Source organism: Diceros bicornis, chromosome 3, assembly GCF_020826845.1.
Source record: "Diceros bicornis minor isolate mBicDic1 chromosome 3, mDicBic1.mat.cur, whole genome shotgun sequence".
In the NCBI taxonomy this organism is placed as follows: domain Eukaryota; kingdom Metazoa; phylum Chordata; class Mammalia; order Perissodactyla; family Rhinocerotidae; genus Diceros; species Diceros bicornis.
The window spans coordinates 32,891,434-32,912,711 of NC_080742.1; the positions used below are offsets into that span (position 1 = coordinate 32,891,434).

At 38.0% G+C, this 21,278-nt stretch overlaps 1 protein-coding gene across 1 annotated transcript in view; it reads left to right on the forward strand.

Moving 5' to 3' along the window:
- The first annotated feature begins 8,270 nt into the window (after positions 1-8,270).
- Positions 8,271-21,278, forward strand: part of DYNC1I1 (dynein cytoplasmic 1 intermediate chain 1) — a 262,800-nt gene continuing 249,792 nt past the window's right edge. The window contains exons 1-3 of the mRNA XM_058525886.1: positions 8,271-8,378; positions 14,968-15,082; positions 17,942-18,032. Of these exons, the coding sequence (XP_058381869.1) occupies positions 8,271-8,378; positions 14,968-15,082; positions 17,942-18,032 (314 nt within the window). The remainder of the gene's footprint in view (positions 8,379-14,967; positions 15,083-17,941; positions 18,033-21,278) is intronic.

The following is a 21,278-nucleotide window of genomic DNA, read 5'->3' on the forward strand; positions in this document are numbered from 1 at the left end:
ACACTATTTTTTACTTGAAAGAATAAATCACAGACAAACTATAATTCTTCAGACTTGGGTATTTAGCAGGAATTTTCTCAAAAATTAATGGCGTGAGCTTATCACCTCAAGAACATAATTGACAATATTTGTTGCTAATGATAAAATTTGAGCTTTCAAGCAAAAATTAGAATTTTGGAAAACAAAATCTGCACTATGAGCTTTACCATACCTAAAGACTTTTCTGAAGAGTTTAGTAGTGATAATATCAGATTTGATTTTTGGAAATTGTACAATTAAACTTGTCAACATTTATGCATAACATTTCTGCATAAGTCTGCATAATTTTCTAAATAAGCAATGCAGAATGTTTTAAAATCATGCATGGATGGTCTCAGGGCCAGTGGCGCAATGAGTAAAATCATATGTAGTTAAAAGGTTCATTCCAAGTTTAAGATAGACTAATGGATTTTAATGTAAGAGAGTACAAAAAGTTCATTGATTGCTGTGGTTTCATATTCATGTTGCAACTGAACTTTAAGAAACTGCCATTTGTTGATTTTGGTGTCATATCGAAGAATATCCACAATTACCTCAAGAGGCTCTTCAAAGACTCCCCCTTTTTTAGAATACGTGTTTACATGAGACCAGATTTTCTCTAAATAGCATATCCCAACAGATTGAATGCAGAAGCAGCTGTAAGAATCCAGTTGAATTCTATTAAACTAGATATTAAAGAGATATGTGAAAATGTAGAAGAATTACATTCTTCTTACTATTGTTTTTTTCTGGGAAAGTATGGCTATTTCTTCATAAAAATTTAATGTTAACAAGTAACAAGTTTATTGTTGTTATTTTAAAATGAATTATTAAATAAATATTTAAAGTTTTATCAGTTTTAATTTTTAACGTGGTTAATGTTAATAAATATAACCCATATAAATGAAAGCTCTGAGGTCACTGATAATTTTAAGAGTATCAAGGGATGCTGAGACCAAACGTTTGAGAACTGCTCATCTACAGTATAAGTAGGCCAAGCCTAGTCACCTTCCTACTAGGAGATGGATTTTATTAAAAATTTTGTGTTCACATTGTACTGATGGCTGTAAAAATTTAGCACATAACCCTCCCACATCTTTCACCAGCCATCTCCCTGCTCAGACTTCTATAGCCCTCTTTTTATTGACGGTGAGATATAGCTGTAAAAATGGGCTAATGGTTGCGGTTCGTGTCATCTCTTGGCCTCCTGTCCAAGTGAAAGGAGGCAGCTGTATTTTATGAGGAGCCAGGCAGGTGAACTGAGATTGTGAAAGATCGAATTTCGTATGCGTACCTAGTGGCAGATGAAAAGTTCAATAGCTGATAGTGAAGAGCTGACAAGAGCAATTGTTTTCAGGCAGGAAAAGAGAACTTGTTTCTGGGTGTTTTTTTCAATGAGTCTGGCAACAGCTGGGCAATAATTTAAACCTCCTAGAATTCTGACTTTAAGCTTAGAAATATGTTTGCAAATGCCAGCATTAGAAATGGAATCTCCAACTGCTGCCAACTTAGACAACCGAAAGGAAATAGAGATCTGTATTGTTCAAAAGCTAAGCCTCAGGAGGGTCTATTACTTGGCAGCTGTGTAAACAGGACTAAGCCCTTTGCTTCTCCTCTGTTAGATACTTGGTTCTAAACAGGACCAAACTATCCCATGACGATGTGTGCAGAAATGAAAACGTAGGCAGTAGGTCTCGTTGGGTGCAAAAAAAGCTGGAAATTTTCCTTTCTTTATGGATGTCTGTGGACATAAGAAATGTGAAGACGATGCAAGGTTAACTGAGAAGACAAGGGCAGGTGTGAAAATGACTTTTGTTTTGTTTCTTCCTTCCTCAGTGTCCATGTTTCTCTCTCTCAGGTTTTCCTCCTTCCTTCCTCTCCCCATTCTTTCCTCTGTTGAGACTTAGGCGCATGAGCCGTTTCTATGATGGAAAAGCAGGAGTGACCCTCCTTGTATCTAACTTCTTGTCTAGAGAAGAAACTGTTTCTCCCTGTGCCTCTCAATCCTCTGGGGGAAGTGGGTAAGGTAGGGGAGGATGCCTGCCTGGGACAGCTTGATATGTAATTCTTATGTTCAAGGAAAAATTGAGAAGAAGAATTTTACTACTAATAAATTAAATGACTACATTCAATTTTTTACAATATGTTTTTCTTTGAGCCACACCTTTTTAACCACATGCCTTCCATTTTATAACCCATTTAGACTGAGAAGCTCCTTTAATTTGCTCTGAGGTGAATCTCTAGGAGCGCAGATTGGGTTTTCTCACTCTGATTGTATTGCTATTAAATCAGTAACATGCTATACCTTTAATGTATTTCTCACTGTAACTTTTTTTGTGTTTTATTTATTTTATTTTATTTTATTTTGAGGAAGATCAGCCCTGAGCTAACATCCGTGCTAATCCTCCTCTTTTTGCTGAGGAAGACCGGCCCTGAGCTAACATCTATTGCCAATCCTCCTCCTTTTTTTTCCCCAAAGCCCCAGTAGATAGTTGTATGTCATAGTTGCACATCCTTCTAGTTGCTGTATGTGGGACACGGCCTCAGCATGGCCGGAGAAGCGGTGCGTCGGTGCGCGCCCGGGATCCGAACCTAGGCCGCCAGTAGCGGAGCGCACGCACTTAACCGCTAAGCCACGGGGCCGGCCCCTTATTTATTTTATTGAGGTATAATTGATATACAACATTATTTTAGTTTCAGTTGTACAACACAACGATTTGATATCTTTATATATTGTGAAATGATCGCTGCAGTAAGTTTAGTTAGCACCCTACATAGTTACAGAATTTTTTTTCTTGTGATGAGAACTTTTAAGACCTACCCTCTTAGCAACTTTAAAATATGCAATACAGTATTATTAACTATAGTCACCATACTGTACATTGTGTCTCCATGACTTATTTACTTTATAACTGGAAGTTTGTATCTTTTCACTGTCTTTACCCATTTCACCAACCCCCTACCCCCTGCTCCTGGTGACCACCAATCTGTTCTCTGTATCTATGAGCTTGGGTGATTTTTTGTTTGTCTGTTTTTTTAGATTCAGCTCATTTTTTAAGTGATTGCAGTGAACTTTGAGTGATAACATTGGTTATTGAGTTAGGGTGGAATTAGTGATGGGGAAAAGAGTTGGCAGGGTAAAAAATAGTAGTAATAATAATAATAGTAGAAAAAGAGGAGGAGGAGGCAGTAGAGGAAGAGAAAAAGGAAGAAGAGGAGAAACAACTTTTCTGAGGTGTTTAATATTTGCCAGGCACAATTCTAAGCTCTTTACTTATATTGAGTCATTTACTTGGATCAAAAGGTTGGCAGTTTACTGGAATCAGAGATGGAGTGAAACAACAGTTATAAGAACTGGGATATTTGGGAGGATGGGAGGCGATGAATTGTAGTGAAGCAAAGTGATAAAGGTGAACCAGAAAAAAAAGGGGAAATCAGAAGTAGGGAGTTGAAATTTGCAAAAAGATATGAGGGTTGGGGATTGGTGTATGGAATCCAGAGTGAATGGAGTAACTGATTTGAACTTGGGGATATCTATTGTAGGTGTTAATTTGGAGGACAAGGAAAGAAAGAAAAGAGGTGAGATAGGATTGTGCTCAGTGATAGTGAAGTTGGAGAACTTGCAGGAGAGTAAGAGCTAAGATGCAGAGGTCAGAGGAGGTAGGAGGCATGAATTGGGCAAATGAAGGGGGGTTGTAAGAGAGTGTGGGCAAGAAGAATTCCACCCAGGGAGAGCCAATTCAGAATACGGGACTCTGCTATGAGGAGAGCTGAGCAGGCGTCATCAACGTGCATCAACTGACCATGGAATGAATGGAGCTGGGGTGAGCCTGAGCTGTAATTGTTCAGGCCAGGGTAGAGTTAAGCCATAGCTGGCTGTTGGGTAGCAGAGTAGGTTGATGATCAGACAGGGAGGAGACTTACACCCAGAGGTGGGCTTGATTTATCCACTTGACCCCTTGCCATTTGTACATGAAAGAGACCAACTTTTTTTTTTTTTTTTTTTTTTGTGAGGAGATCAGCCCTGAGCTAACATCCGCCAATCCTCCTCGTTTTTAGCTGAGGAAGACGGCCCTGGGCTAACATCGGTGCCTATCTTCCTCCACTTTATATGGGACGCCGCCACAGCATGGCTTACCAAGCAGTGCGTCGGTGCGCGCCCGGGATCCGAACCAGCGAACCCCGGGCCGCCGCAGCGGAGCGCGCGCACTTAACCGCTTGCACCACCGGGCCGGCCCCAAAAGAGACCAACTTTTATATGTGTGAAGTAAGGGAGCAATAATTAGCAGCAGGTAGCTCTGACTCTTATTTTCTAAACTGAGAGCCTTAGAATTGCCTTTGCCGTGACCTACTTTAGCCACAGGAAGCTCTATAACTCATGTCCCCCATGCTTTGCTCCTCCATTTGGTTTGTTTGATGTGCAGTGAGATTTAGTGGGTCAGACAGGCAAGCCCCCAGGAAAGCCTGTGGAGTTCATTGCTGACACTGCATTTAATGCCACTATTTCAGCCATTTCACTATGTATAAAGGCCCATTCATTTACTCTAATGTGTACTTTCCAAACCCTTTATGAGGCGTTCTCTTGGGATTTCTTATTCTCCTAGGGGTTGATGCAAAGTGTCTATTTTGGAGTGGATCCAAAAAATCAATAAATGGAATGTATTCTACAGCTGTCTTTTACCATTGTGGCTCTACTACCTTTAAAAAGTGAAGTGTGTTATTTGAAATATCACTACTTAATATATATTTTTAAAATTCCCTTGGTGTTTTTGTTGTTTATTTTAAAAATATTGGCTCTGTGGCTTGTAACACCAACTTAAATGACCAACGTTGTCAGACATATTTATCAGTTGTAAGAACTTTGCTCTCTGCAGAAATGTGCTGAGAATACACCTTACTTCCCACTTGTGAATGAAGTTCTTTGTGAGAAAATGACAACAAATACAAGACGTGCTTATTACATGGCTTGCTCTTTAATGACCATAATATATAGCTGAAGTTGTGCCAGACCCTTTTGATGGACTGGGAAAAGGTAGATAAAAATTAAGGAAATGTAGAGGAGAGGGAAACCTCTTAGAGTTTTCTGGCTGCTTTCAGCATGGAATGACACAACTATAGCTATAACTGTGATTTTTCTGATTGGACGTTTTCTTTTTTTTTTTTTTAGTGAATATTTTTCTGTATTATTATGTTTAAAAATGTTGTCCTAACATTGAATGTTAGCAAAGAATATACTGTCAGGCTAATGAAGAGCCCCCTCCTTATATGAGCCCTCTCCAATACCCTTGGAAGGACCCTAGAAATGTGTTCACGTGGTCATTTTTTTTGACAGAAGAAAAATGTCAAAAGCATAAATCAGATTCGCCTCCATTGGGAAAGAGTATATGTAACTTCTCAGATGGCTTCTGGAATTAGGTTCTAATTTTCTCCTGCCAGGATTTTTGCTCATTGGTGTTGAAAATTATTGGCAAACCATATTTTAGTGATAAATTTGACTTTTGTTAGTTCTATGGCTTCTCTTAAAAAAAATCAGCTCTAACTGCTGATTCATATTCTTCATATTAGTTTCATATTCTTCCATGTCAGCCATCAGTTGGAGCTGAGTAGAGGTGCCTCCTTCAAGCAGGATGTTTCCTCTCTGGCTGGCCTGTCACTGCTTTGCTCCCTCGTGTTATCTGCCTGGCTCCTGTGGGACTTGGACTTTGTGAGTCAGGTTTAAACAGTCCTTTGTAGGTGGATGACTCTGAGCTCTATTCCACAGCTCCAGTCTCCGTCCAGCTTCTTATCCCATATGTAGTATTGTATCTATGCATTCTTTCTGCCCAGAAGTCCCATTGACACCCAAATTATGACGTGCTGGAAGTTTTTTCATCTTCGTCTTTGCCTTCTCCTCCCATCTTCACTGCCATCTTCTTGACTCTCTCAAAGTTGAATTGTTACTGAATGTTTCTCTTTTGCTTCCACATCTAAAGGCTACCAAGAGTTATTTCTTCCTTCTTGGCTGTGCTTTTGTTAGTCCACGTTCCCTACATTCTGTCTCTACCTTCACCTGCTATTCCAGTGTAGGTGCAGTTGATCCAGATAGGTGCTGGCATCAGCCTCCCAGCAGCTTGCCTTATTTCTACTTTCTGCTCCTGTCTGTTTTCCAGGCAGGGACAAGAATAGGCTTAAGCAAATTCCATTTTCGTTTTGTCACTTTCCCTTTCAAAAAGTTGCTATAATTTCCCATCCTTCAATATACCAAATGGAACTCACTTTTCTGTTTTCCCGGGGCTTCACCAATTGCCTCTACATATCCATTCTTACCAACTAATGTTCATATTTCTTGACTTTGATTCATTCACATCTCTTGTACTCAGCCTGCTGGTTCCCTCTTCAACAGGTCTTTGCATATCCATATTTTTGCTTCCTTTGCTAGTTCCTGACCTCATTTGATATCCAGTTCAAATTCCACCTCTTCCTCAGAGCTCACAGTCACCCACTCTACCAGATCTTGGTTATTCTTTTGCTCTGCATTCCTTCTGGACTTGTACATTCGGGATCAGCAGCATGTAGTGGTTCAGAGCAGGAACATGCTTAAATCCAGATTCTGCCATGTATTGACTACGCAGTCTTAGGTCTTATTGAGCCTCCTCTATCTGCATTGTAAAAGAAAGGCATTAATAATAATACTGGTCTCTTGGATTGTTGTGATTAAATGTGATCATAAATGTAAAGTGCCTGGCATTCAGTAATCAATAAGCCAATATCTTAGAGAACATCTCCAGCCATACCACATGCCCACAAAGTTGAGTTATACACTCCTTGAAGCAAGAATCTGGTTTTGCTCATCTTTGTACTTTGATGCCTTATAGACTGCCTAGCACAGATTAAATATTCAACAAATATTTGTTGAAAAATGAAAAATGAAGATAAGGTGTGATCATGAACGGCAGAGATTGATTATTTTGATTATTATTGTTATTATTTCACAAATCTTTGCCGTCACACTGTGAGCAGGAATATGTACAGTAGAAACACAGTACACTTCCCAGCTGTGTATTCATCTGAAAGTGTGTCTTAGAGTGACTGCACGTTCTTTATTACCTTCTAAAGACAATGACAGGAAATTTGAGGAATTTTCATTATTTTGTATTTTTTGGTTCTTTTTTGCCTTCACTGTATCATCTACTTAGGGATACATTATATATTTATCATAGTTGCAGACAAATAATATGCAAATGAATACTCATGACATATATGGTTAGTTTTGGGGTTTTTTTTTTTTTACTTTATTTTAGGAATTTGGGTCAGAGGGGGTTCTTCATTTCTCAGTGTTTCCATTTTCTTTGTTTCTAGTTGGGAACACAAAAGAGACAAATATAATCATTGGTACTTGGTGAGAGTCTTCTCCAAACTCATTTTATTTGAATATATTTCTGGCACTATCACCACCAGCATTACTATCACCATTAACATTAAAATTAAATCTCATTCAGATAAATTTTCCCAAGATCTTGCCATGGTGTTATCTCCCATTTCACTTGTTCACAAACGTCTTTCCCTTTGAAAAGGGAAAGTGCAAGGGTAAGCAATATTACATTCAGTATGCAAATAGAAGTTTTATAGAAATAGGGTTTTACTAGAGATGAAATTAATTGTGACAGTTCAGGAGGAGTTTTACAGAAAAAAAGATTAACATGTTGGGTCTTCAGTGGCTGCCTTCCCTGATGCATATAATGTTAGGCAAAATGAAATCTCCATGTGCTCAAGCTTAGTGGAAGAATGTTTATTGAGTCCACAGAAATTTGAGCAAGTTACGTCTCTAAGGGTTTATGACAGCCTGTTTTCTTTTCTCAGTGTGGTGGTAAATTGGTCCATTATCGTCTAAACTGGAAGTCATGATGATGGTTCTTTTTTGACTTTCTTCTTTATTTATTTTTTGTTTGTTTGTTAAAAAAACTTGTACAGAAAATGTGTTGCTTATTCTGAAGTAGGTTGCTATTATTCTTCAGACCAGAATAGACTATAACATAGTATTTCTTCAAATATTTATGTATACCTAAAAGGCGATGATTTTATATAGCATGAAACCAGATCTAACTTAATTTGTTTCTTTGATTCTTTGACATAGGCTAAGCAATACAACCTGTTATTGCCAAAAAGTTACATTTTCAAGCTGAATTTCCTTTTGAATGATTTTTGCAATGGTAATACAGAAAAGTTATTTTTATATATTCACATTTTTTTTCTTTTCCTCCAAGGAAACCAACATGTCTGACAAAAGTGACTTAAAAGCTGAGCTAGAGCGCAAAAAACAGCGCTTAGCACAGATAAGAGAAGAGAAGAAACGGAAGGAAGAGGAGAGGAAAAAGAAAGAGGTAAATCCTGAGTGTTGGGGTGTTGTGGGGAAAAAGGAAAATCAGTTGATTCTGAGAGGCTGGTCAAATGGATAAAGAGGACCCTCTAAAAGAATCCTTTTATGACACCTGAATAAAATGAGTGCATATCTACATACTTGGAGTGATAAGGTCATTGCCATCTGCTATGTGCTGGTCAGGCACCACCTAAATGATAGATGGTACTTGGTTCAGAGGTCTCCAAATGCCAGATTCACCCCAAACATGAATAAAACTCTGAAAGTAGTCTGTGATATCTCTATTTTTAGAAATCCCTTAACCTTTCTGTCTCAGTTTCCCATCCTTAATATAGGCATAGTAATATGTTTATTTTGTGGGGTTGTGAGAATTAAAAGAGTTAATCTTGTAAAGCACTTAGTAGTACCTAGGCTATAGTTGGTACTTAATAAGTGTTAATTTTAAGAAAAAGATTTTTAAAAACTACCAGCCAGAATATTTTAGGAGAAAATTAGAAAATGATGCCAATGGATTTCCATGGTTTCCTAAGTAGTGTATATTTTTCAGGGTAAATAAGAATCGTAGGTCTGGTGAGAGAAAGCTGCATTTCCCTCCCTTGGTGAGAGGGTGGATAGTATAGTCGACTCTGCTCCATGGACATAGAATTATCACATATTAAAGCTAGAAGAGGTTTTAGAGACCTTCCATTGAAACCCCTCTTTATGCCCCCAAAGCAACAGGAACCCAGAGGTGAAATGCAGCTTTTTTGCCTGCCAGACCCAGGATCCAGGACTCTTGATTCCCAATTCAATGTCTTGCTATCATATTATGCTTTCTTCTACTATCTCAGTCCAATAAATAATTTATTTTTAATTCTCCAATTTGTTATGGCAGTGTAGAAATAGCCCACAGCTTGTACAAAAACCAGATGCCAAAGATATTTTTGAATAGTTTCTTACAAGGAAACTTTGTATATTGTGATATGCTTGTGTGTAGTGTATAGAAACCAGACCTGCTTCCCTACTCAGAGTTTTTCTTTAAGGAAAAAGAGAATGTATTTTGATGCCTTACAATCTAAATAAGTGTGTTTCATACTTAGGTGGGAGACCAAGATAACAGATTTATAACAATTATTTTCCAACAAAGTAAAACGTAATTGCAGTTGCTTTTAGTCTTCTGGCATCTCGCCTCTCGCCATTCCATTACACTTTGTTTCATGCCGTGGTTTATGTGTCCTTGACAGGACACATAATGTTGTTCCCTTAGAGATCTTTGCTGTTCTATGTGCAGTCTTTGAGTCAAGTGGAGGTAAGAATTGACAAGGAATGGCTATTCGTTTCCATGCAAAGCCAAAAAAAGCATTAAGTTATTATGCTTCCTTTCCTTCAAATGTCAACACTTGCTGTAGTTTTAAAGCACCTGTTATCCTTTACTAATAACCGGTTTCCTTTTAAGCTGACATTCTAACATCCAACTTGAATTTCGTAGAATTACCACAAAATGCGATGTGATATGGGAAATCTGGCTCCAAATTATGCTGTCTGCTTCCTCTTTGTCATTTTACACATTTGGGGAAAAATTACAGGCAAACAAGACTGATCGAAATAGGCCACCCTTTTTGCTTCTAAACCAAGCAGCTTTGCCTGATGGAGATTTGGCTTGTTCCACAGCAGACAGACCCAGGGAGACGGGGGACAGCAGGTGGTGGGGAGTGTGGAACACCTGGACTCTAGACATTTCTGGGCCTCTACCTAGTTCTGGAATTAAAGTCACATAGTCTTAGTTTCCTCATTTCTAAACAGACAGGGTGATTTAAGCCTGTGATATCCTGACCCTGCTCCCTGGACTCCCATGGCAATGTAGAGTTCTAGTCTCCCATCTCAAAGTTTTTGGTTCAAAATATCCACATGGGGCCAGATTTGGGGATCCACTGGACTACATCACCTTTGCGGTCTGACCTGGCTTTAAATCCTGTCCCTCTGCAACCCATCTCCCCACAAAAGATCTTTCCACAGTTCAGTCTAAGCACCTTTGGTAGACTGCAATGGCGTGGTTTGTTCGGAGCAGCTGATGCTGTAAGACAGAGGGCAGTAAACTCCGTTTTTATTCACAGAGGCTTTTGAGTTGAACGTGGCTGGGAAACCTGACTCTGCCCTTCACAGAACAGCCTTGAGGGAGTACAGGACCTCTCTGAACCTGTTTTCCCTTCTGTAAAATGGGGAAAAGAGTGGTGCCTTCCTCACGGAGTTCTGTGAAGATCCAAGGAGATACTGTGGAACAATGAAAGACACAAAGGAGCTAGTCAGTAAGAAACAGCTGTTATTCTGCACCTGAGATCAGCTACCAGAGCAGGTAGTAGGAGAAAGCGGCACTGTAGAATGGCTACTTACATTTGTCAGGATCACTGCTGGCTAGGTCATTTTCCAAAAATGCCCCATTATTGGAAGGGTTTTATAATTTGAGGCCCCTAGTTGCCTAGGATTATAGCATTTTGTAGCTGAAAGAAACCCGGAAGTAATCTATTCTGATCCTTCTTTTTCAAATGCTCTTAGGCCCCAGAGGTCTAAGCCTTACAGGTAGCCCCCCTTTATCCCCAGTCTCAGGAAGGACCCCACTCTTCCAGCCATTTGTCCAAAGCAGAAACCAGGGGTCATTCTTTCACCACTCCCTTCCCCAACTTACAGTGATCATCAAGTCCTGGACAGAGACAACAGCGCTCTCTCTTCTCCCCCATTAAATCCACATTCTAGCCAGACTTAGCTACGTATCGCCTTATGGGCCACAGTCTCTCTTGACGGGGAGTTTATGAATGTTCTCTTCCCTCTGCTTTCACTGTTCTGTTAACTACATGCCTGTCAGTTCTCATCTCAAGTGTCACTTCCTCTGGAAAGCCTTCTTTGATATCTTTCTCCACCCATAACTAGGTTAGTCCTGCACCCTATCCTTGATCTTATCACACTATTTAGCACCATTTACCTCTTCCCTTGTCTTTCTCTCCTAATAGAGTGCAAGCTTTTGAGGACACGATTATATGTTTTTCATCATTGAGTCAATGTCTAGCACAGATCCTGCCATGTAGTAGGCTTGCTATAAAGGATTATAGAATGAATGAACACATAAACTAGTTAGGGCAAGTCTGAGATGCTGGTCACAGACATCCATTCCAAGCATCTGTAATTCTTTCCTGCAAATTTCCTTGGAAGATTCTGGTCCTGAGTCTATGGGATGCTCCAGTCGACTGGCCACTGTCATTGACTCCTGAGTTTAAGAGTTTCTAGTTTTCTTATTGTTTGTAGAGAGTTAGAAATCGCCTTAATCTTATAGGTTTGATTTTTAACTTATATTTTAAATAAAACAAATTTAGAATGAAAAGGAAACAAAATGCTCTTTAGTGTTAATCTGAGTGACTGTTTTTGCTGGGACTGAAAACTAGTGGAAATTACGACCACCCACGTTGATTGCACAGAATCTGGAAAACTGTGTACATGTGTAAAATTACCACTCTCTGCTCCTCTGGATGTCAACTGCTTTTTGGTTGTGGTATTATGGATGAAATCTGATTTTAAAATAAATATAGTGGGCACTATTCAAGACACAGACCCAATTTCATGAAAAATTGGCTTAATGCAATGAGGTGTGCTTAATGGGGCCACCCCGAAGTTTCATCCTCTCCTTGGCCTTCTGCCGAATTGCTGCAAGGGAGGATGCACAGAGGTTTCCTGGCCTGTCCTCGCTTGTCCCTCTAATAACCGTGGAGCTGCCTTTGGAAAAGTGACTGACAGTTCTCAGCTGACAAATTTTCTTTCTTTGATTATCCTCTCTGGGTCTCAGCTGTGATTATTCTTCACAAACAGAAATATCACTCGCTGGGAAAGACCCCTAGCATAGTTTGAATTACTAGTACTGCAAAATCCCTCCTTATTGAGTCATTAAAATATATTAGGATTGTGTAGTATTTTCATGGGAAAAATAAAAAGTTCCATGACTAGCTCACTTGGTATAACCGTCTTGGATGAAGTAATGCTTTGTTTAGTTTAAGGTGCTAATTAGTAACAGATAGGAACCACCTTTATTTCCACCAAGACCCAGTTACCTAATTTTGCATTTTTCATGGTCAGCTTTGAGTGTTGATAGCTTTCCTAAGCTTCTGTTACATCCAGATGGACATTTATCCTTATTAATATATGTCATTATATTGCCTGTTTCCTTAAGAATTAAAAAAGGCAGAAGGCAGAGAATAAATTGTAGAGGCACCTCGTATCGTGGAGTGAAATTTTGGAGCGGAGTTCGGGTGCACTATTTTTGCACAATGTCTGGTTATGCATGTTGACATGTGATTTACTGTCTAGTATGTTTCTTGAATGCTTAATGACTGAGGTTATAGTAAATAAAAAAAAACAGATTCTGTATCTTTCTACATAGGACATGCATGACAGAAAGTTATAGATAATATGCCCTAAGTGTATTTAAAAGGGAGATATTAGGTGGATCTTTTTCTGTTCGCTCTAGTTAAGCTTCATTAGAACTTCTCAGTTTCATTACCACTGGCACTCTATTGTCCTTCAATAAGTTTTTGTTGAAAGAATGAGGAAAGGTTAAAGATTTTTTGTTGTTGCTAGAATATAGAAAAGGCTTTGTTGTGAGCACTGGGTCACTAGAACTTTAGATGACTCCTTCTAACAGGGATGTTGTGAAGGGGCTTCCCAATGGGGTACAGTTGGTGGAAATTGGCCCAAATGATATGTAATTCTAAGATTCTGTAGCTACAGAATAGCAGTTACCAAAGGCGGGTATTCATTCATTCATTCAACACATTTTTTATTAAGCATCTGCTTTGTGTCAGGCCATGATCTAGAGGTAAGGAAATAGTGGTGAACAAAATAATCACGGATCTTCTCTCAGTAAAGCTGATAGTCCAGTTACGGCTTAACTCCTCACATAAAACCATACCATTCCACATTGGCTTCCTAGGATGAATTTTGCTCATGTTAGTTTCTTCATTTGTATTTCAGTGGCTGCTACGGTAATTCCCTTTTCTTTCACGTCTCCCCTTTTCCTTCTGTCCTTCTTTTAAGTTTATGATATGTGAATGTTAATGTAGATCCTTATTCTGCAAGGTCCTCTTTCTCATCTTAGTTCTATCTTTGCCTGTGTTGTACGCATAAACTTTGGAACTTGTTTTAGTAGGTTAAATGTTAAAATTGGAAAAGAACGTGAACTTCGATCTCTTCACTGAGAGAGATTAAACTGCCATTTCAGAATTTTGGGTTACATGAGAGTGCCTGATATCCTCTAGTACTGTCAATGGCCCTTATCAACACCCATCATGGCAGTTTTCCCTCTAATGACAGATACGCCTCAAAAATAGGAGGGCATTTTAAGCCCAAGGAGAGTAATAACAGAAGTGTCGAGCCTAGCACTATGTGCAAAGATGCATTTTGCTTATAATCAGTGTAGAGGTTACCATCTGGGAGTAAGTCAAAAGTTGCATGAACTCTTTCTGCTTTAGATGCCATGACGTAAATTATGCTTCACTGCTTTGAAATGTACTCTGCGCTCCTGAAGGAGGTAATGTGCCTGTTAGGGTGCCCAACTTGCCCCTGGGGAGGAAGGTATGTCTGATAACTGGATAATTGGGTTTTGACAAGTTTTAAGACAGCTTCACTTCTGTAATCTCACAGAGCTTTGTCTTGCGGTAGCTTGCACATCAAATAGGATGTTATCGTGTTTCAGATGTGAGGCAAATGCCCTGTCTTAAGTAGTAACTATGTTATGAAAAAGAGACCTGAGTGTTTAATTCCCCAGAATCCCACCCTTGACTTTCTGTAACTTGTATTTTGACTTGTCACCGTCCTGTAAAAACACAAACTGGGCATAGGATCTGACTCTAAAAGGCTCACACAAGATGTATTTTTCAGACAGAATTTGGGAAAAGAACTTCTCCTAAATGATGTTTTATTCTATATTTTTCTACACAATAATTTTCTCCTTTAAGTTAATATGTGTAATGGAAGCCTAGAGAAATCAGAATTAAGTAACAACACTTACACAATATTGTTCACATGCCTTAAAACATTTTAGCCTGGTTTATTTTAAACCATGATGAACTTAGATTACTGATACAAATAGTGTATTTTGCAGTTACAGATTTTCGTGTCTAATTTTACTTTTTAGCCAGATCCCAGTAATTCCTTGTCTGCATAGTCCCAAACATGGGGTGTGAATGTTACAAACACACACGCGTCAAGAACTGATAGTATGTCTTTCCAGAAGGGACGAGGAGGTCTGAAAAAGCAGGCAGATTTTTTTGAAAATCCATATCCCAGTTGGAAATATTTTGCTTTGATGGTTTCTTCCAAACCTGGGTCAGAGAAACTTTCATACGATGTGGTAGAGGAAGGAAAAAGCCATCATCCAAAAGAGAAAGCACTGAGTTAGTAATTATTAAATGGAGCAGTTACAGTGTCTCTTCATCCTTTATACACATGATTGTATCTGTTTAGGGCTTTGCCGGGTCTTCACTGCCCTGCATTTACCATTTTTAGTTTCAGCCAGGACAAGCATACATTTAGTTCTGTTGTTAACTTTTCTTACTGGCATCAACTTTTTTTAGGCTGATATGCAGCAGAAGAAAGAACCTATTCAGGATGACTCTGACCTGGATCGCAAACGCCGAGAGACAGAAGCTCTGCTGCAAAGCATTGGTATATCGCCGGAGCCCCCTCTAGGTACTTAAAAGTGCTTCATGTTACTATTTCCTTAAACTTGACTTGCATGGGATACACCATGTCCAGCGTTTGCTATTCTTTTACTTCTCTTTTATTTTTATTTTTTTAAGAAATTCCATGGCTTATGATTCAGGTGTATTTATTTTTGGAATTGAGGGGGCTGGAAGGAGATGGGAGGACAGGTTGTCAAGTTGTTAGCAATTTACTACTTATTGACTGATTATACGGTCAACCTTCTCCACTGTGTTACTTTTAGATTATTTTATCCTTGTTAAATGAGTTGCCACATGGTTAATACAAGAAATCTTGGAATTTTTTCTTAAATTGTCCTTCATTTCCATTGCTAAATCCCAGCCTCTCTCTGCCAACCTAAATACTGTGAATCTGGTTATGAATTTCATAACCGCCACAGGCATAGAGTAATTCCATGATGAAAATAGAATGCTGAGAAATAGTGAGAAATTTGAAGGAAAACTTAAAATGGTGACAGATTAGCAGCTAATTAACAAGTTTAAGTTTATTTGACTCTATTGTGTATCTTGATTTCATTGCTAATTGGCATTTTTCACTACAACCCCCCTCCTCCAACTCATTTATTCCTAGTTAATTGTCATGATCTCATTTTATCACTAGGGTTTGGATAGTAAACTATTTGTTTTATTTGTGCTGAAAGTAACTTGTACATAATGTGTTTATTCTGCCACTTAACTATATATCTCTCATGTGATAAGTTATTTTATTTTTCTTTATCCACTTGCTTCCCATACATTTCAGAGTAATCCCAGGGTGTCTGTAAAACTAATAGTGATAACTATTAGTAACTAGTATCATCCTACTAGTATGATAGTAGGATATCCTACTATATGATATCCAATATAGTAAAAAAAACCTTTAAAAATAATACATATTAATAAATAAAATAAATTAAAAATCTTTAAAAATAATACATATAAATATAAATAAATACCATATCAGGTCTCCTTTTAAAAAATGGTTTGTTTTCTTTTAATTCCATCATTGGCTTTTATATTAAAATAAATTTTCATTTATTTCCATAGTTACTTAAACTAAGAAAAATTATCCCATGTACAACAAAATGACAAGTATTCATATCAATATAAATAAGAAAAAGAGCAGTATATAATAAGCCTACAAATTATTAAGTATTGCTGCATATAATTTAATTCATACACACAAAACTAAAACACCACGAAAAAGCATTTTATACTCTACTTAAATTGGTAGTAGGTAAATCACATGTAGAACAACGATATAATAAGCCCCAATAACATGTTGATTATTTTGTTTAGCTTTTTTATGGTATGGAAGATGTAACCTATGGGAGATTTGACTGGTGGACCTTCTGTGAGGAGGTTGACAAACTTTTTTATACTTAGTTGGCATGTGATATAAATTAGATACTTTGCAATCAATTACATTTTTTGCTTCAAAATAGCCTTTGAAATTCTGTTGCATTGTGAACACTGGTTAAACACAACAGTAATATGTCCTTTTCTCCCCTACCCTACATAAAGCCAGCAATTAAACTGTAAGAACAAAACAGTTAAAAATCCCTAACCCATGACCAAATTCTGACCTATCCCTACATCTCTGCCAAGGGACCCTTGCAAGGGTGGACCCCATTTTCAATTTTCATCCATCTCTCTGACTTGCCCTCTGACTTACTGCAGTGGATAATCAGTGAATTAATAGTGGGACCACATGAAAATTCCTAGCTTCTTGACAGATCTGCCATTGTGTTACAGGATTTGGACAAAATAGTTAAACTCTTTACCCTATTAAATAAATAAAAGGAAATTGCACATGATTGAAACCAAATGGGAATCTACACTTATGTGTTGAAGTTCCTTTCTGCCATATGGCGTCTTTGGTATGTGTGATATTGAGAAGCCGTTGAATTGGTCTGGCCTGGAGCCATCTTGGCTATTTGGTGCAGCTTCTATCTGAAGGACATTTGACTTATATCTGAAGGATAGAGAAAAAATACATTTACATTTCCTTTAGCTGTTTTTTTTTTTTTAATTTTTCTTGTGCTGACATTTTGAGCTTGCACTGACCTTGATCTTTGAACTTGCTTCTCCTGTCTTCAGAATGCAGTTTACTAACGTGCACATGGCAGCACCTTCTAGAACTGCCAGAGGCAAAGGAACACAAGTCCCGAACACAGTAAACAGCACAATGGAATGAAACTATTAATTAAATGTAAAAATAAAGCAGCCTGGCGTTTTCCTTTGTTTTCAAAGAGATTTTTAAATTACCAGGTTCAACATTTACCCTTTCCCTTCCTGTCAGTTAGTCTCTCATAACAAATGCAGTTTATTCTCCACGGGCAATAGGTTTCCCTCCAAATGCAGACCTACAAAGACTTTTCTGACTCACCTTGACCATTTAAAAGTATTCAGAATCACTTATTTCACAATCTTTTAAAGTTTTATAGACACCCTATTTTATTTTTTACTAGGTCACATCGCTACTAACAAAATAAAGTGGAGAGTTAGAATTATCTGGATAGTTCATACTAGAGAGATATTTGACTTGAATTATCTGGATAACTATTTTGATTCTCCATTTTACTTTGTTATGGTGGACATGGCCTTAGAATCCCTAAGTTAATTCTATCTAAATTCATTTCAAATTTTAATTTCCAAAATATGAAAAATTCACTTGACTTTCTTTTTTTCTTTCCTTTTTCTTTTTTTTCTTATCCCATCTCAATCTCTCCTGGCCATACAACCACTTTAATTTGGGCCCATTTGTTTTGATTTGTCTGACACTGCTCTTCTCCAGTGCAGCCGCTGCATTTTTTAACATGGGATACCTGTTATTTTCATTATTTAGTCCCAACCCCTATGTCTCCCTCCTCGAAATCAGTGAGCACTCCCAGTGAAGCTGGAAGCCAAGACTCAGGTGACCTGGGACCATTAACAAGGTAAGAATTGTCCCTTTACAAGGCCATGGTGGGATATCAATAATACAAAAAAAGAAAGGCCTGAAAAGCCATACCACTCGCTTGTACACTGGTAAATGTGCGTGCATCTGCATGTATACTCAGTCGTTTTAAGTTTCAGTTTATGGTGGCTTGCTATTTTTAGTGGCATAGTAGTTCTTTTGAACACTAGAAATGATACTTATTTATTATCCTTCCTTGAATGGGTTGATACAGCACCAGGTGTCTTGTTGAACAAACACAAACATGTCCATTAGCTTAGGCCTAAAAGAAAGCAGGGAAGGACCGAAGACAAATGGAATATACATCCTGCTTCTCATTATTCTACTTTGGTTTTGGTTTCCATGAGAGTCTTTGTGAAGAGAATGCTGAGATGTTCTAACCCTAAATTTAATTTTTCAAGTGTCTTATTTTCTTAATAGAGTTGACTAATTTGAGAACTCAGTCCCCAACGTGCTTTTATGTTTGTTGCTAATTATTGTGATTATCAGGGTTGACTGCTCTGTTTTGTGAGTCAATTGCCAAATTTTTATTATGCTATGTATACTGAAAGATTATGTAACTTCTGAGTATAGACATTCTCTAATTTGATCACTGAAGGGTATCCAAAAGGTAAAAATGCGAAGAGAGCAAGGAGAAGTCTCATCAATATGCATGGAGACGTGGTAACTTTCTTAATCCAGTTGCCTTCACCAGGATTCCCACATGCAGGTGCCCACAGGCTGGTGATATAGATGAGTGGGGAGTGGGGGCCTATGGCAACAGGTTAGCAAGCACCCCATTTATAAAGGCCAGATGGTCTCCTCACAGCTCAGGCTGGTTGAGTTCGTGTGGGAATATGGACTCAGTTTTTTCACATCTTTCAATTTTTCATGAGAAGCTAAAAATTCAAGTATTTATTCAACAATCTCCTAAATGTTAAATGTTAATGACTTTGTTAAAAGTAGTTGTGGGCCAGATTTGGCCTGCAGGCTGTCAATTTGTGATCTCTGTGTTTGACTCTTAATTTAAAAATAAATCATAAAATACTTTCTTACAGCTTCAAATAAAAGAAGAAATAATCATCCACAGCACTACTATTCTAACAAATCCGGGCTTGCCTTGTCAAAGTACCTTTCAACCTTTGTTTACATGTGTACGTCTTGCTACCATATATGTTACTGGGGGAGAGGTGTAAAATTTTGCATTTTTCTTTTTTCACTTAACACGTTATCATAAGCATTATCTTCTGAAAGTACATTGTTTCCATATAGGTCTAGGCAATTTTGATAGAGAAAAATATGGAAGTGAGAGGAATAGTCTAGTATTAGCCTGAGCTGTAGGATTTTTTGCTTTCTGAAACCAACATGCAAGACTGGAATTATCTCACCCATATCTGCCTGTTGGTATGTTTCAGACTTGAGTATTTTATTTTGATAGGGCCTTTTGAAACCAGTGGACACTGCTTTCAATTTGAGAAAAATGAAAGTAGAGGTTTTTGTGGGCACTAGGCTGGTTTATTTTAGCAAATCGCCTTTGTGATTTGGGGCAGCACACGTCTTCTCTCATCTTCTGCTTTGAACACTTCAAAAGGTCTTTGAGGGGAAAGAAAGTAATAACAACACAGTTATGTAAGATCTAACATTTATACAAGAGCTGGCACAATATAATCACATTCCTTAGGGGGTCCATTGGCCTATCATTAAGTTAATATATTTGCCTGTTTCTATACAATGCTGGTGTTGTGTCATTAATGCTTAGCTTCAAGGGGTGCAGTTGGCAGCATTAAATTCTATTACCGACTTCACAGTTGATGAGCCCTTTGAAAACCTTCTAGAGAAAGTGACCTACACTCTGAGCACTCTGGGACAGCAGCAATTATTCCTTCTCAGAGCACGTCACTCTTCATGTCATCCCACTTCTTACATGATTTATTTTTTAATTTAATGGATCACTTTGGAAGAGGTGCTGTCCACTTCCACCCACACAAACTCTAACCAGCGCCAATTCTTTATAGGAACGTGCTGGCAAGAATAGGCAACTAGAAGTCAATAAGTAAATCACTTGCTAAGTGCAGGTTTCATAGAAATGCAAAAAAATTGGTGTTGAGGAAATGATGATTTTCAGGGAAACTAACCACAAAGTTTGCTTGAAGAGAAGGCCTGAGGAATAGCTACACAAGTTTATGTTTTTGCCTCCATAAAATAGATATGAGAGTTAAATTTCAGAAGCATGTTATATTTCAGTTTTTAAAACTCCACTTGGAATATCTTTTTCTGTAGAAGAAACATCTTTGAAAACAATTACTATTAACTTTAACACTTCATAAAACATGAGACTGGGAAAAGAGCTTGGTAATTCCTAAGAATTTAACTCTGTGGTCATAAATTTGCCTATTTATGTGGAATCTGGATTCTTGCAAAAATCTTTCAGAAGATAACTTAGGAATGAAATTAACACATCTGATTCTACCTAAAGACATAAATTCTGTCATTCATTTGCCAAAATTTCAAACCAAAACTGAAATTTTCTTTAGAGGGTCAAAATTGGCAAACATTTCTTATATAACCCCCATAAGTGGGAGTTATATTTGCAAATTGGTATACTTAATATACCCTGTTATAAAGAAAAGGTTAAAAGTGGTGCTTTAGGGGGGCTGGCCTGGTGACGCAGCGGCTAAGTGCACACGCTCCGCTTCGGCGGCCCGGGGTTCGCAGGTTCGGATCCCTGGCGCGCACCGACACACCGCTTGTCAAGCCATGCTGTGGCGACGTCCCATATAAAGCAGAGCAAGATGGGCACGGACGTTAGCCCAGGGCCAGTCTTCATCAGCAAAAAAGAGGAAGATTGTCATCGTATGTTAGCTCAGGGCTGAGCTTCCTCAAAAAAAAAAAAAAGTGATGCTTTAAAAAATCAAGTCTAGCAAAAATTCCTTTTATTGATTTTTAAGAGCAGTTGAGTAATTTTTAAAAATGAGTGAGTAGAGAGAGGAAATATATAATAATTTTTCAATTATATTAATATGATTTAATTTTTTAAACTTTTTTAACTTAAAGTATCATAATTTGTTTCGCAATTTCTGTCTCTGTTGTTAAAGCCTGCTTCTTGTTTACCATTTACATTTGTGGTATTTTTCTCTTTCTCTTGATCAGTTTTGGTAGAACCAATTAATCATTGCTCACTTAATCATATTGGGCAAAGAATAAGCTGTTGGATTAAAAAAAAATCATTTTTCTTAAGAAGACGTTT